This window comes from Helianthus annuus, chromosome 11, assembly GCF_002127325.2.
Source record: "Helianthus annuus cultivar XRQ/B chromosome 11, HanXRQr2.0-SUNRISE, whole genome shotgun sequence".
Classification (NCBI taxonomy): Eukaryota; Viridiplantae; Streptophyta; class Magnoliopsida; order Asterales; family Asteraceae; genus Helianthus; species Helianthus annuus.
Window position 1 is genome coordinate 206,561 of NC_035443.2, and position 14,162 is coordinate 220,722.

General features: G+C 40.1%; 3 protein-coding genes across 4 annotated transcripts; 2 read left to right on the forward strand and 1 right to left on the reverse strand.

Annotated features, from left to right (window-relative positions):
* The first annotated feature begins 4,922 nt into the window (after window positions 1-4,922).
* LOC110889068 lies at window positions 4,923-6,031 on the forward strand. Its single transcript, XM_022136566.2, has 2 exons — window positions 4,923-5,202; window positions 5,284-6,031. The coding sequence occupies exons 1-2, from the start codon at window positions 5,073-5,075 to the stop codon at window positions 5,847-5,849; spliced, it is 696 nt and encodes a 231-aa protein (XP_021992258.1). The 5' UTR covers window positions 4,923-5,072; the 3' UTR covers window positions 5,850-6,031.
* LOC110889069 (G-box-binding factor 4) lies at window positions 5,720-10,027 on the reverse strand. Of its 2 annotated transcripts, none has more exons than XM_022136568.2 (6): window positions 9,604-10,027; window positions 8,753-9,111; window positions 8,613-8,684; window positions 8,435-8,464; window positions 6,127-6,217; window positions 5,720-6,042 (listed from the first exon to the last, which is right to left on the reverse strand). In XM_022136568.2, the coding sequence occupies exons 1-5, from the start codon at window positions 9,725-9,727 to the stop codon at window positions 6,134-6,136; spliced, it is 669 nt and encodes a 222-aa protein (XP_021992260.1). In that variant the 5' UTR covers window positions 9,728-10,027; the 3' UTR covers window positions 5,720-6,042; window positions 6,127-6,133. The 2 variants fall into 2 exon arrangements, with proteins under 2 accessions (XP_021992260.1, XP_021992259.1); XM_022136567.2 differs by having other exon boundaries at window positions 5,720-6,046.
* A 946-nt stretch (window positions 10,028-10,973) lies between these two features.
* Window positions 10,974-13,683, forward strand: LOC110891543 (ABC transporter E family member 2). Its single transcript, XM_035979340.1, has 7 exons — window positions 10,974-11,123; window positions 11,200-11,415; window positions 11,610-11,914; window positions 12,081-12,276; window positions 12,381-12,566; window positions 12,979-13,233; window positions 13,324-13,683. Exons 1-7 carry the CDS (start codon window positions 10,974-10,976, stop codon window positions 13,681-13,683), a joined length of 1,668 nt encoding a protein of 555 aa, XP_035835233.1.
* Window positions 13,684-14,162: the final 479 nt, after the last annotated feature.

The following is a 14,162-nucleotide window of genomic DNA, read 5'->3' on the forward strand; positions in this document are numbered from 1 at the left end:
AGCTGCATCACTACCGACACTGCTGATTTACTGATCAGGTCCATGTGTCTCTCTATCTTGTGTTTTATTTGTTTTCGTGTTTTTGGTGGTGTGAGTCTTTGTGTTGGGAGTGGTTTCTTTATGTTGAGTCGTCTAGTTGTTAGCCGTTCATGGTTTGCGGTTGGTATCTCTCGGGTTATGATTATAAATTGCACCATACATTGGGGACAATGTATCCCAAGTGTGGGGATGCGGTAACTCGAGAGAGGGTTGGTAAGATTGTTGATCTCAAATGCTTGAATTGGTTGAAATTGGTGAAAATTGAAAAAATTTGAAAATTTTTGTTTCTCAAGTATGCTTGAACTACATGAAAACCAATATTTTCAATTGCTAAAGGGTTTCTACCGATATTAAACTAACTTAGATCCCTAGTCATGGTTGTCCCTTTAAGTTTCATGAGAGTATTTCTGACAGGTTTTTATAAAATAGTGAGAAGAGATGCCTAACTAGGGGTGACATGCTTTAGGAATTACACATGCTACGTGTCGGCAACCCATATTCCTTTTGTTCGGTGAGATATTTGAGCCTACTAGTTGTTAGATGAATTGGGAATAATTGTTCATTTGTTGAGAGTAGGCCATATGTTGCTTTGTGTTAGAACTTGTATGGTTTGATACGTGCCGAGACTGTGCTTAGCGTATACACATAGATGATAAAGGCATTAGGATCCCTTCCATTGTGTTATTTGTTGATTGTTTATCCACCCACCTTAGTTAACCATGTTGAGCCTTATACCTGTCATTTGTTACACCTCGTTTAACCCGTTTGATTACCAACCATGAATGACAAATGTGTGTTATATATTTGTTGAAAAGAAAAAAAAAGGCAAAGGAAAAAAAAGAGAAAAGAAAGAAAAAGAAAAAAAAAACATTGTTATGTTCGTGATAAATAAATGGGTCGAAAATAACCCAAAGTGTTGGTGTTATTGTGAATAAAGTTGTCATGGTTTGGTAATCTTTTGTGTTCGCCATATAAACATAAAAATCCAAAAAAACATTTCCCTACCTTTACCTTTAACCCAAAAACCCAAAGGTACTTTTGATATGTGTTACGTTATTTGATATAGTGGAGGTATGATTGCTATACAAGCTTATGATTGCAAAGTAGCATATTTGGTTTTGAGTGAATTATATGCTAGCGCATTACACGCTAGTCTTGATTAAACCGAGAGGAGTGATCATTGTGAGGGGCGTGTGGCATGTGTGTAGTAATATAAGCATGTTAGTTTTAGGTAGGCAAGTCTTGAATTGTTTTAAATGCGTATCACTTACTTGTCAGATTGTCAACCTCGATTGTGTCAGTCTATGGGATAGGTATGACTTGGGATCTTAAATTGTGAATTCGGTAAGGGATTTGAAGGTGATTTGTTAATAAGGTGAGTAATGTTCGTAACGGTTTGCTTGAGGACAATCAAAGGTAAGTGTGGGGATGTGATGGAGAGTGCAAAGCACGAGCGTTAAGTGTGTTAAATTACGTAATTTATTGTGTTTTAAGTGATTACGTGTCGCGAGTATGATAACTACGACAGTTTGTAGTTATACAGGTTAATCGCATAAATCGGTAAAGTTAAAGGCTCGGTGATGGTGTGAAACACTCAAGGATGATAAATCAAGTAATGTACATTGGCCGAGGAGTTGTTTTGGTTTGAAAAATAGTTTGGAAATGCGAGAGACGACCAAGAGTGAAGTGCAAGGGTATTAAATGTCAAGTTGTGTAAGTTGAAGTGAAGTGAAAGTATGGTTCAGCAAAATTGAAACGTAGGTTACTGAATATCATCGTAACTTACGGTTGGCTCGAGTAATAAAGTAAGTAAACAGAAGTTATAACCCGTAGCTTACGCTTTGCATGCGTAGCTTACGGTATGAATACCAAAGAAAAAATAATTATTCTATCATAGGGCATCACATGCGCTGGCTGGGAACAAGAAAAAAAGACCGAATATCATTATTAGCGGCAACAGTGAAGATCTTTTCAAGAATCAAGTCAACATAACATCATAATCACAAGCAAGACTTTTGGACTCACATGGGGTGGAAGACTTTTTGGCACCAAGTCACGTGAATGAGAGATATACAAAGGTTTTGAGGAATTAATTGAAAGGATTGTTTTTATTGGACCAATATATAAAATCCATCATCATCATAAGTCACGTGGATATGAGGGACAAATTTGGGCCATGATCATGTGAGGCGGCTTGAACTTACACGCATACAGGGAATGTGATTTTTTTGATTGGACCATGATATAAATCAACTTCTTGATGGCAGACAAGAGTAGACAACATTGGGCTTTGTTTTGTTTTCAAAACATAACAAGTCACGTGGATGGGCTAGCATATAATGGGCCGCCAACATTAAGATCCATCACAACATCACGTGAATTTTGGGATCAAAAAGGTCATTCAACATCAAATCAATTCATCATCATCTCGACGGCAGTAGCCGGCAAGAGAAGGGGGCACGCAAACAGAGACAGAAGATCAATCTTACCAATGAGCGGCTAGTCCTAGTGGTTTCCTCCGGATGGAGGGTTTTGTAAGTTAGACGAAACTATGTGTTTGTGACAATCGTTTTGATTAGGTGATCTAAGCACTCGATGCTTTTCACCTTTGATTTGATTTCTTGATTGTAAACAATTACGTTTATTTAAACCTTAATTTCTAAGCATTCAGTTCCCGAGAGTTCTAGTAATTGGGATATATTTGACATGGGGTTAGGGTTTGTAATTGTAATTGATAATCATTCGATAACCTCCCGTCATGTATTGACCGGAGTACTTAGTCGTTGGTTATCACAATTAATGAATCAAAATTAACACCTATGTCTATGTAGGTAACGATTATACACATAGTTGAAGTTAATTGCAAAACCTGAAATCTGGAGGAACCATATTTTCTCTCATTGATTTAAAAAACAAATTTTATTCGTTAATTTAGCTATTTCTCACAATCAAACAAACTGTTTTTCCCATTCCGTAATAGTTAATCAACCCTTTTCACTACGACACTTTCCACAGTCCTCCCTTGGTTCGATACCCTGCTTATTCTATACTAATAGTTTAAATAGGTTTTTGCATGTCCTTAACGACAGACATCAGTTCGCCACCGCCACCCGATCCTCGTGGCTTAACTCGCCACCGGGAACCGCATCGTAGTAAGCCTTGAAACGCTCGAGCTTGGGCCGTAGCTCGCGCCATTTATGTTGGCACGCGTTGAGGTTGTGGCGGTCGTTACCGACGTTTTGTCGGTAGGCCACGAATGCTTCCGCCCAATATTTTGATTGGCCCGGTGGCCGCCCCTTCATAGCGTCCGCGACGCTAGTTACGAGTGTCATTTCTTCTTGACGGGTCCAGGATGCCATTTCTTTTTGGGTTCGTGGGATGGGGGGACCAGCGGGGTAGCGGGTTCAAGACAGTTGGTGTAGCCGGTGGGGTTTTTGGTTCGTGAGATGGGGGACCGGTAGAGATGGGCATAAAAACCGGTTCCTACCCGATTCCAGTGGACCCGGCCCGGACCCGGTTCCGGTTCCTACCCGATGCTCAGAGGAACCGGTCCCAGGTTTAAAAAACCCGACGGGTACTACCCGGTTCCCATTTTTTCTAAAAAAAGTCAACCGTACCCGGTTCCTATCCGTACCCGGTTTCTACCCGTACCCGGTTCCTACTCGTACCCGGTTCCTATCTGTACCCGGTATGTTACCGTTGGAACCGATTCTTATGCGGATCAGACCGTTGTACCCGGTTCCTTGGAAATATGGTAACTCATTAAATGCAATTCTGACCGTTGGAACCGGTTCCTTTATGACCGTTGGAACCGGTTATACTATAAATAACACACTTTTTTTTTTCACAACTCATCTTCTTCTTTTATCTATTTCTTCACCTTCTTTACAAATTTCTAATGGCTTCCAAGAACTCTAAAAGCACAAACTCCCCATCCGTCAATAATGTTCCAAAAGGTTCAAATGCTCCATTTGTGGTGGGAACATTATCGCATAGCCGCAACAGTAGCCGTCAGCCACTTTTTCTGAAATACGCAGAGGAACCGGTTCTGGTCAGTACCCGTAACCGGTTCTGCACAGTACCCGGACCCGGTTCTATAGTACCCGAACCCGGTTCTACCGGTTCTAAAAAAAATGACGTGTACCCGGGTTATACCCGGACCCGGTTCCACTAACCACCCGGTTCCATTCACTTGTACCCATACCCGGTTCCGGGTTGGAACCGGTTCCGGGTTATAAAAATACCCGAAAATGCCCATCTCTAGGGACCGGTGGGGTTGGGGTTGCAATATATAGGGCCTTTGGTGACCCGGGTGGCGGTTATAGAAGATGGGGGGATGGGGGGACCAGTTTGAATTTTAAATTTCAAAATTTAAAACACCCGCCTGACGTGGCGGGTGACCCAATGAGAATAAGCCAGCTCGCTTCGCCATACCGCCCCACGCCCGGCTTGAAAGCCAAGCCCCAAGGGGCCACGCCACAACCTAAGCCCACCCGGGGTGGTGACTTGGGCGTTTTCCCCCAACCCACGCCCAAACTCCCGCCCCATACCCCACGGCCTTAGGAATTCGCGACTCCTGTGCTTTAAGGCCATAATGTCCTTAAATTCACTTTTACTTCGGATCCTGGGTCATTGTATCGAACGCTTATAAATTTTATTTAATAAGGGTCAAGACAATAACGTCTTGTTTTTAGGTTTCAGCCCATTCTAGCCCGGTGTTTTTCTTCTTCTTTTTTTTTTCTACTTCTAAATATGTTCATTTGACCACCAAAAACAATCCATGACTTTGTCCTTAAATATCAGCCTAAATTTCAACATTAGCAATATTAGTAAAAACGCATGCTTTTTTATTTATTGTGATTTGTAAGGGGCATAGCTTCCCGCCAAAGCAAATGAAGAAAAAAGTAGAAGCAATGGATATATTCTTATCTTTGCTCCCTCAACATAAACAAACTTGTTATTGTAATCATCCTATTCCTGGCTGGCTGGCTGGCTATATACCTACCAGGCCATCACTACCTTGATCTTGAAAAATGGATTTCAAACTGGATTTAAAACTCCCAAATGAAGTTGATCTCTCCATTTCCAAAAATGAACAAGTCGTCGTTTTCGCCTCTCACCAGACAGATTCCATGTTTATCCTCACGTCCGACCTTAAAAAAGGTTAGGTTATTTTTTAAACTAACTTTCTTTTTTTGCTTTCTTCCTTTGTATAATATGTTATTTGAATGCATGGTTGGTCAGGTGGCTATGAAAGAAAGGACATAAAGATTGAGATAAATGAGGATGGGAGTAGAATGACAATAAGTGGTGAAAAGCCCAACATTAGGGGATTCCAGAAAACCTTCATAATCCCAGAGGGGGTGGCTTTGGATAAAGTCAAGGCCAGGTTTGACCAAGACCAATCAAGGCTCACTATTCGGATGCCGAAATTGGTAAAAGGGGTGGTCGCTGGTGACGGGATTCAAGAACTCAAACATCCTACTCCTGTTCCTGGCAAGGGGGTCCCATCGGCAGGAAAACAAGCGGAAAATCAGAATGCAGACGAAGAAATAAAGCAGCAAGACCAGAAACCCAAAAGTCAACAAGATAAAAATGAAGAAGAAAGAAAGCAGCAAGACCCAAAACCCAAAAGCCAGCAAGACCCGAAACCCGAAAGCCAACAAGAAAAGGCAGCGGAAACAGAAAAGAGTTCTTCTTCTTCCACTACTACTACTATAATAGCTGGATCAACGCTACTTATGTCTCTAATCGTTGTCTTTTTTGGCTTCATTCGCTCTAAAAATGAATCTACCAAGAAAACAAATTAACAACTCCATTCATTCAGCTTCTTCTATGTTTCATAATATAAAACAAGCATTTTCAACAAAAATGTGGTCTTTCTTTCAGCATCCAGAGACTATTCGTTGCGCATCGGGTCCAAACAGGCCACTAACTTTTAGCGAAGCACAGGCTACATATCACATTCCCTTTGCAACATGCATCTATATCTCATCTTCCTTCCTTCCTGCAACGCACACATCATTAGTTGGTTCTTAACTGTTTGTGTTTGCACGTGATGGAACTTTGATTTCTCTTGTGTTTTACCTGATAATTACCACTCCATGGATCGGACTTTCCTGAGCACATATCGTCTTGGTTTTTGTTTCTCTGTAACTGGAATTATGTTGTCCATCAGCTGCATAACACACACAAAACAATGTTAATCGCAGATCTCAAAATCATTTTTTCTTTCTACCACAAAATTCTACTTTTACTTTGCCCTCACTCAAAGGTATCTCACACATTTTAATTATCATGAAACAGAGAGGTTAAAAAAACAAACGAAATCACACCTATGTAATGTGTACTCAAACATAACCATAATCTCAAGTGTAGAAGCTAGACACTTTCATGGCTTTCAAGATTGGTTTTCCATTTAGTGTTTCCAAAATTACCATATCTTTACTATTTAATATTAGAGTTAACTGCCATTTTCGTCCCTGTGGTTTGGTCACTTTGGCCATTTCAGTCCATTTTTCAAAAATGCGCCATTTTCCTCCCCGACGTTCTGGAAAGGTGCCATTTCAGTCCAAAAATCATAACCCAGTTAAGTCGGTTAGTAAATAAGGACTGATTGTGTAAATTTGTAACATAAAGGACTGATTGTGTAAATTTGTAACACCACCACCACTAGCCCTGCCACCACCACCACTCCGCTGCCACCACCACCACCGCCACCACCACCACTCCGCTGCCACCGCCACCACCACCACCACCACCACTCCGCTGCCACCACCACCACCGCCACCACCACCACTCCGCTGCCACCACCACCACCACCACTCCGCTGCCACCACCACCACCACTCCGCTGCCACCGCCACCACCAATTTTGTTGATGATAATGTTGTTGCTGATAATGTTGTTGCTGCTGTTATTGTTGCTTCCTTCAAATATTAATAGAAGCGATGATGATGATGAATTTGTCGTTCATCACCGCACCACCACAGCCCTGCCACCACCACTCTCACAGATGTCAACAGTGTCATCTCCCCCAAAGCGGTCAACTGAAGGTCAAACAGGAAAGTCAACGGCTCAAATTAACGACCAAAATCAGGTTATATTCCAATTAACCTGGTGCAAACATTGTACAAGTATAAACGAATGAACCGGAACAAGAAAAACGAACCGTTAACGGCTGGAACGACGTGTTGACTGATTCCGGCCATTGTGAAGATTCCGGCGAAGTTGCAGGTTCGGTTCCGGCTAAAATCGATGTGTTTGAGCATTGTGAGGGGTGTAAAATGTTTGTGGGGATCTAAGGAACTTCAGATGTCCGTTCAATTCGACCCAGATCGACAGAAACAGAAGATTAACACGTGGGGGTGTGGGGTGTCGGAAAGATGGTCGGATTTACTCCGGTCACCGGAGTAGAGGGGTAAAGGTGATGGTGGTGGTGATTGCAGAGCATAGAGAGAGAGAGTAGAGAGAGAGTGTGTGGTGGTGGTGATGGCAGTGGTGGTGGTGGCAGCGGAGTGGTGGTGGTGGTGGCAGGGCTGTGGTGGCGGTGGCGGTGGTGGTGCTGGCAGCGGAGTGGTGGTGGTGGCAGGGCTGTGGTGGCGGTGGTGGCGGTGGTGGTGGTGGTGGCAGCGGAGTGGTGGTGGTGGCAGGGCTAGTGGTGGTGGCGTTTAATATTTACTTAAATGGTCCTTTATGTTACAAATTTACACAATCAGTCCTTATTTACTAACCGACTTAACTGGGTTATGATTTTTGGACTGAAATGGCACCTTTCCAGAACGTCGGGGAGGAAAATGGCGCATTTTTGAAAAATGGACTGAAATGGCCAAAGTGACCAAACCACAGGGACGAAAATGGCAGTTAACTCTTAATATTATTTTATATAACACGATAATTGTTTCAATGCAATATTTGAAATATATATTGTTCACACAAATAGGTCAAAATCACAAACTAGACACAATGAAAGCACAATTCTTCATGTAATGAAAGTTCTCTCTTAAGGCACAAACTAAAACTATATGTACATGTATTTGCTTACTCATTCTGTGATAGTGGATCACCTTAGTCAATGATATGAGTAAAACGAGGGTCCTTAGTTAAGTAATTATATATCAAGTATAAGAACGGGAGATTTGAGGAAAGAGTATTGGCATAGTTAGATCTTTAATCAATGTGACGACGATTCACGCAATAATAAGCTGCGTAACACCTAAAATCCATGTATTATGACACTCCCATGCCTAATAACTGTTGCATAATTATACACTTCCTTATTTGATGAATGAGTTCTATATATTTGAAGTTAGAAACAACAAGCATGTCTAAGGAACAGAATATAATTCAATACTAAGGCTTTCTAATGCGTAAAGGGAGTAAAATTAATTACATACCTGCTTATACCTTTTTCTAGCCTGCTCCGTCTGAAAAAAGAAAATTACCACGAGTAAGCTAGTAATAACTTTTAAAGTAACGAACGACTCAGAAGCAACAATTTTTCAAATTAATTAACACTACACAGCTGCTTTAATATGAAAAGAAAAAAAAACACAATTCAAGATATATATGCACCTTTACTTTCATTAATGTCTCGTTCTCTTCTTCCAATTTCACTGCTAAAGATTCCAATTCAGCTTGGTATGCCTGAACAAGCACCCCATAAGAATCATAAAAACTTGACACCCTATTTAGAACAAGAGAGAATTCATTACCTGTTTGCGTTCTCTAGACCTTGCAGCCGACTCGCGATTCTTAATCATCCTTCTTTGCCTCTGCTGAGCAGCCTTATCTAACGTCTCCAAGATTGCTCTTCTTTTCCCTCTCCCTCCTACCTCTTCCGCTCCAATACCAAACCCATCCACATTGACGTTTGGCGGATGATTATCAAAACCGAAAATCGATCCACTCGGTAAACGTGGAGGTGGAATTTTAACATCTTCTTCCTCAACTGCACCTGCCTTGGCCAAGAAATCCTCGAGCGTCATCATCTCATCCGGCACTTCCTGCTTAAGACTACGCCCCGCCACAAACTCCTTCCAAACATCGTCCACACTCTTCGATGAAGCCGCTGCTGCATTCCATGTTACAAAACATTAACACTCCTCTAGCTCATCTCAATTACAAAATTACACGCTGGGATTTATGTAAGAGCGCCTGGGTACTTGGGTGTTTTACGTTGTTTTTATACATCAAAGTGTTGTACTAATTTGGATAAGGGATGCTATGGGACATATATAAAAAATTTATATAATCTCCTTGCGCCTCGATTTTAGACCTCGTGCCTCTCACTTCTTAAAACGAAGATTACCCGTCAACTGAACTACCTATATTTCCAAAGAGTATGACTACTACAAGGTTGAAAAATATGATCAAATGGGCTTCTTTCTTACCCAACATTAAAATAGTAGTAACCATTAACATGATTTGTTTTTTTTTTTTTTTCTAAATCAATTAAGCAATTATAAAAATTGAAAGACGCATAGAAACTTAATTATGTAATACAGGGAGGGAGGGAGGGTATTTCAGCAGCATGAAAAGCATGTATGTATAAGCGAAAACAAACCGGGGGTATCTGCCGCAGGTGGTTGGTGGCCGTCAACGGTCATGTTATTTGTGGAAGAAGAATTACGTCTGATAAGATCCGAATTTATGGAAGTGGAAGAAGACATAAACTTAGAAGAAGCCATTTATTTATGGTCCGAATGCGTAGGGAATTTTTACTGTTTCAATGGGGATGAGGAGGAAGACCATAATTTACAAGTTAGGGTTTGGTCTTTTTGGGGGGATTGATGTTTTGTTGAATTTTATGAATGGGGAAGTGGAATTGGTGTTGTGTTTGATTGGATCCAGATGAGATGAGATGAGATGAGATGAGAGGAGCGTTGAATTTTATATTTCTTTACGGGGAGATGAAGGAAGGAGATCGATTGATCGATTCATCAAATTGAAGTGTGTCTGTCTGTCGTTTACAATATCAGTCCCTCAATAATTACCTAATCTCCCACTTCACCATACATATAATTATATATATATATATGGAACCCATGAAGTGGAAGTTACCTTTGAAATCAATATTCACCATTCGATCTTGCTGAGATTAAATCTCAGCCCTTTAAACTTACAAAAATAACTTCTTTTAGGGAGTTTGTGTCGGTTCCACTGCAGTTAACAAAAGGGTCTTCACGTTCATGTACCTGTGCGGTTTTCAAGAACACGTTCTCATTGCACACAGTTATTACCACTCCGTATACTTCTCATTCACAATTCCTCATGCTCTTCCAGAATACATCTCGATGGACCGTTAACAACAATCATCCCAACAACAATGGCGGCTTATAGATTGGATCGTTTAGCAATCTCGGAGATGATGTCGGCGATTCTGAGTTTCATTTTGTCCATAGATCTGCCCTAATTTCTTCATTATTCACAGGTAGCTCGAAGTTCTTCATTTAATTCATGATTTTGTGTTTGATTTTAGCTTATTAGTTAACAATTTGTGTTGATTGCAGATATGAAACGATAACGAGATGACATGTTCAGTAATCCACAAATAAAGCAACCTTTTGGCTCTTTGTGTGGAGACTGGAGAATAGTATGCTATTGTTTTTATTTTTGATTTTTTGATCTAATTGATAGGTAAGCATCTAGATTGAAATTAGGGTTTCTTATGACTGTAATTTTTCTGTTCTTGGACTTCCATCAGTTGGTGCAGTTCATCAAACCAGGATGCCTTCCACTAATTCAGTTCTCCTCCCGTGAGTTCAAGGTTAGCGAGTTCTTATTCTGAAATTATTATTTTTTATTTCTTCTGATTCTTTCCTGTTGTTTCCAATCACCACCGTTTTGCCTTTGGTGGCATAAACAATTGACTCTAGCTGAAGAATCATTAACTCACATGGATAGTGTGTTAACTATGACAGTTAATTACTTTCAATGGTTATGCATCCAAGATCTATTGGTACAAAGACACTTTTTGATGCTGATGCTTTTTGGGCAGGTAAGCTATGTATTGAGGTCACTTCTCAATCAAAGGTAGCGTATATCTCTGAGGAGCTTTGCATAGGGTGTGGTATATGTGTTAAGGTTTGTGTACCATGTGTATTTTACTAACAGTAATCACAGATCAAGCATGCATGATGTTCTTGCTTTGTTAATGTAGAAATGCCCTTTTAATGCAATTGAGATCATCAATTTACCAAAAGATTTGGATAAAGATACAACTCATCGTTATGGGGCCAACACCTTCAAATTGCACAGGTTGCCTGTCCCGAGGCCTAGGCAAGTTCTCGGTTTGGTTGGAACAAATGGAATCGGAAAGTCTACAGCTCTCAAAGTTTTGGCTGGAAAGTTGAAACCCAATTTGGGCCGTTTTAATGTAACCTTTTGGAACCCCTATCATTTTTTTATTACGTGGTGTAGTTATGGTTGACGCTTAATTTTTTTTCCTGAACCCTCCAGATTGGCAAGAAATTTTAACTTACTTTCAAGGTTCTGAGTTGCAAAACTACTTTACTCGTATTCTTGAATATAATTTCAAGGCATTTGTAATTCTAGCTCTTATGAAAATAGGCAATCACAAAGCCACAGTATGTTGATCACATTCCAAAAGCAGTTCAAGGGAATGTTGGACAGGTACTTGACCAGAAAGATAAGAGAGATGTTAAGGCAGAGCTTTGTGTAGACCTTGAGCTGAATCAGGTTATTGATCGTAATGTTGGCGATTTGTCTGGAGGGGAGCTTCAAAGGTTTGCAATTGCCATTGTTGCCATACAGAATGCTGAGATTTATATGTTTGATAAGCCCTCAAGTTATCTTGATGTCAAACAAAGGCTTAAAGCTGCTCAAGTTATCAGATCTTTTCTTAGACCTAACAGGTTACTGTACCATTTATGTTTTGCAATTTTTAAGTTGGCCTTATGGAGATGGCAAGATGATGGGTCATTGAGATGGAACCCAATCTTAATTGACCCATTCACAAGTATTGTCTCCTCTGTATATGGGGATGTTAAGATGCTTAATGGTGTGACATTTTAATTTCAGCTACGTGATTGTTGTGGAGCACGATTTGAGTGTGCTTGATTACCTATCAGACTTCATTTGCTGTCTCTATGGGAAGCCTGGTGCATGTGGTGTTGTGACACTACCCTTCTCTGTCAGAGAAGGAATTAATATCTTTTTGGAAGGGTATGTGCCCACAGAAAACCTTCGTTTTCGTAACGAATTTCTTACATTTAAGGTGATTTTTTTTACTTTTTTTTTTCTAATCATTCTTGTCGTTAATTCACCAGCAGTATTCATTAATTTTATTTGAAATGTTATTTTTAATCTATGGGGAAAAAGGTAGCTGAAACACCACAGGAGAGTGCTGAAGAAATTGAAACATATGCACACTATAAGTACCCAACTATGTCTAAAACACAAGATGGTTTCAAACTTAAAGTGGTTGAGGGTGAGTTCACGGACTCTCAGATCATAGTAATGCTTGGTGAAAATGGAACAGGAAAGACCACGTTTATTCGTATGCTGGTGAGACATTATTTCTTTTTAAAAGTATTGACAATTGTTAATTTTGGAATGCCAAACGGGACGGGCTTGGTTGTTCTGAACCATTGTTAATAATAATATGGATGGCACTACGAGTTGAATCTGGTTGACCGGAGCCATTGCTAACAGGGATTGAACTACAAGTCGGGTTTGGTAAACCTGAACCCCTTTTATAAATAATAATATAAAGTACTTTCAACATTTGTTTCCTTTTAATTTTTATAAACTTATTACCTGTCTGACTTAAGCACTTTATGTTCAAAAAAATTTAAAGTTTTTTAGCTAGTATGTCAAACATGATAACCAGTTTATATTATTTCAATAATAATTTAGTTTTAAATAAAGTCATTTAGTAGGGCTTTTGCATCAATAATCTACTTTGGGCAACCCTTAGCCTGATACCGTAGAAGGCTCTGAGACGGAGATACCTGAGTTTAATATCTCGTACAAACCTCAAAAGATCAGTCCCAAGTTCCCTAATTCAGTCAGGCATTTGTTACATCAAAAGATTCATGACTCGTATATGCACCCTCAGATTGTTTCTGATGTCATGAAGCCTCTTCAAATCGAGCAGTTAACGGATCAAGAAGTCGTCAATCTTTCTGGTGGTGAATTGCAAAGAGTTGCTTTGTGCTTGTGTCTTGGCAAGGTAATTAATTAATTCTGTTAGTTGTTTATTAATACTAACAAAAATCGTTGGTTATTTATCATCGTCATGATCTGGTGTGGTGTTTTCCAGCCTGCGGATATTTACCTGATAGATGAACCAAGTGCATATCTTGATTCTGAGCAGCGTATTGTTGCTTCCAAAGTTATAAAGAGATTTATACTACACGCTAAAAAGACTGCATTTGTGGTTGAACATGATTTTATAATGGCAACTTACCTAGCAGATCGGGTGATTGTTTATGAAGGGACACCGTCTGTTGATTGTGTTGCAAATGCACCTCAGTCTTTGTTAACCGGTATGAATCTCTTTTTATCGGTAAGTCTCACCATTGGTCCAACTAAACGCTTTATCTCATTTGACTCGTATTTACCATTTGATATGTTAGAGATAAACATAGATTATATTGACCATCATAAGGAAGTTTGTTGAACTTGCCACCTCGCACTACTCAATTCATATCGAACATCAGTCTTATCTATTCTAGATTTTTTTTTGTTGTGTAGTAAATAATAAATATATAGTGAGTGAACCCATTTTGAACGGAAGGGGTGGGGGTATGGAGCCTGCGGTAGGGAAGCGTAAAGGGAGGAAAAGGAAGAGGAAGGACGGGGAAGATGTGGATAAACCGGAGAAAACGACGAGAAAGACGGTTCTAGCCATTAGGTCGGTTGTGCTTATCGAGCGGTATGTGAAGAAGATGTTTGAGTGTGGTGAGTTTCTTGGGAAGATTATTTCGTATGATACTGGATTGTATAGGGTTGTTTACGAAGATGGGGATTTTGAGGATTTGGAAACGCATGAAGCGAAAGCGCTTCTTGTCGGGGACGATGAAATGGATGGTGCTTTTTGTAAACGGAAGAAGTCTCTTGATCAGTATGTATTGAGAAAGTATGGTAAGAACGAGTCAG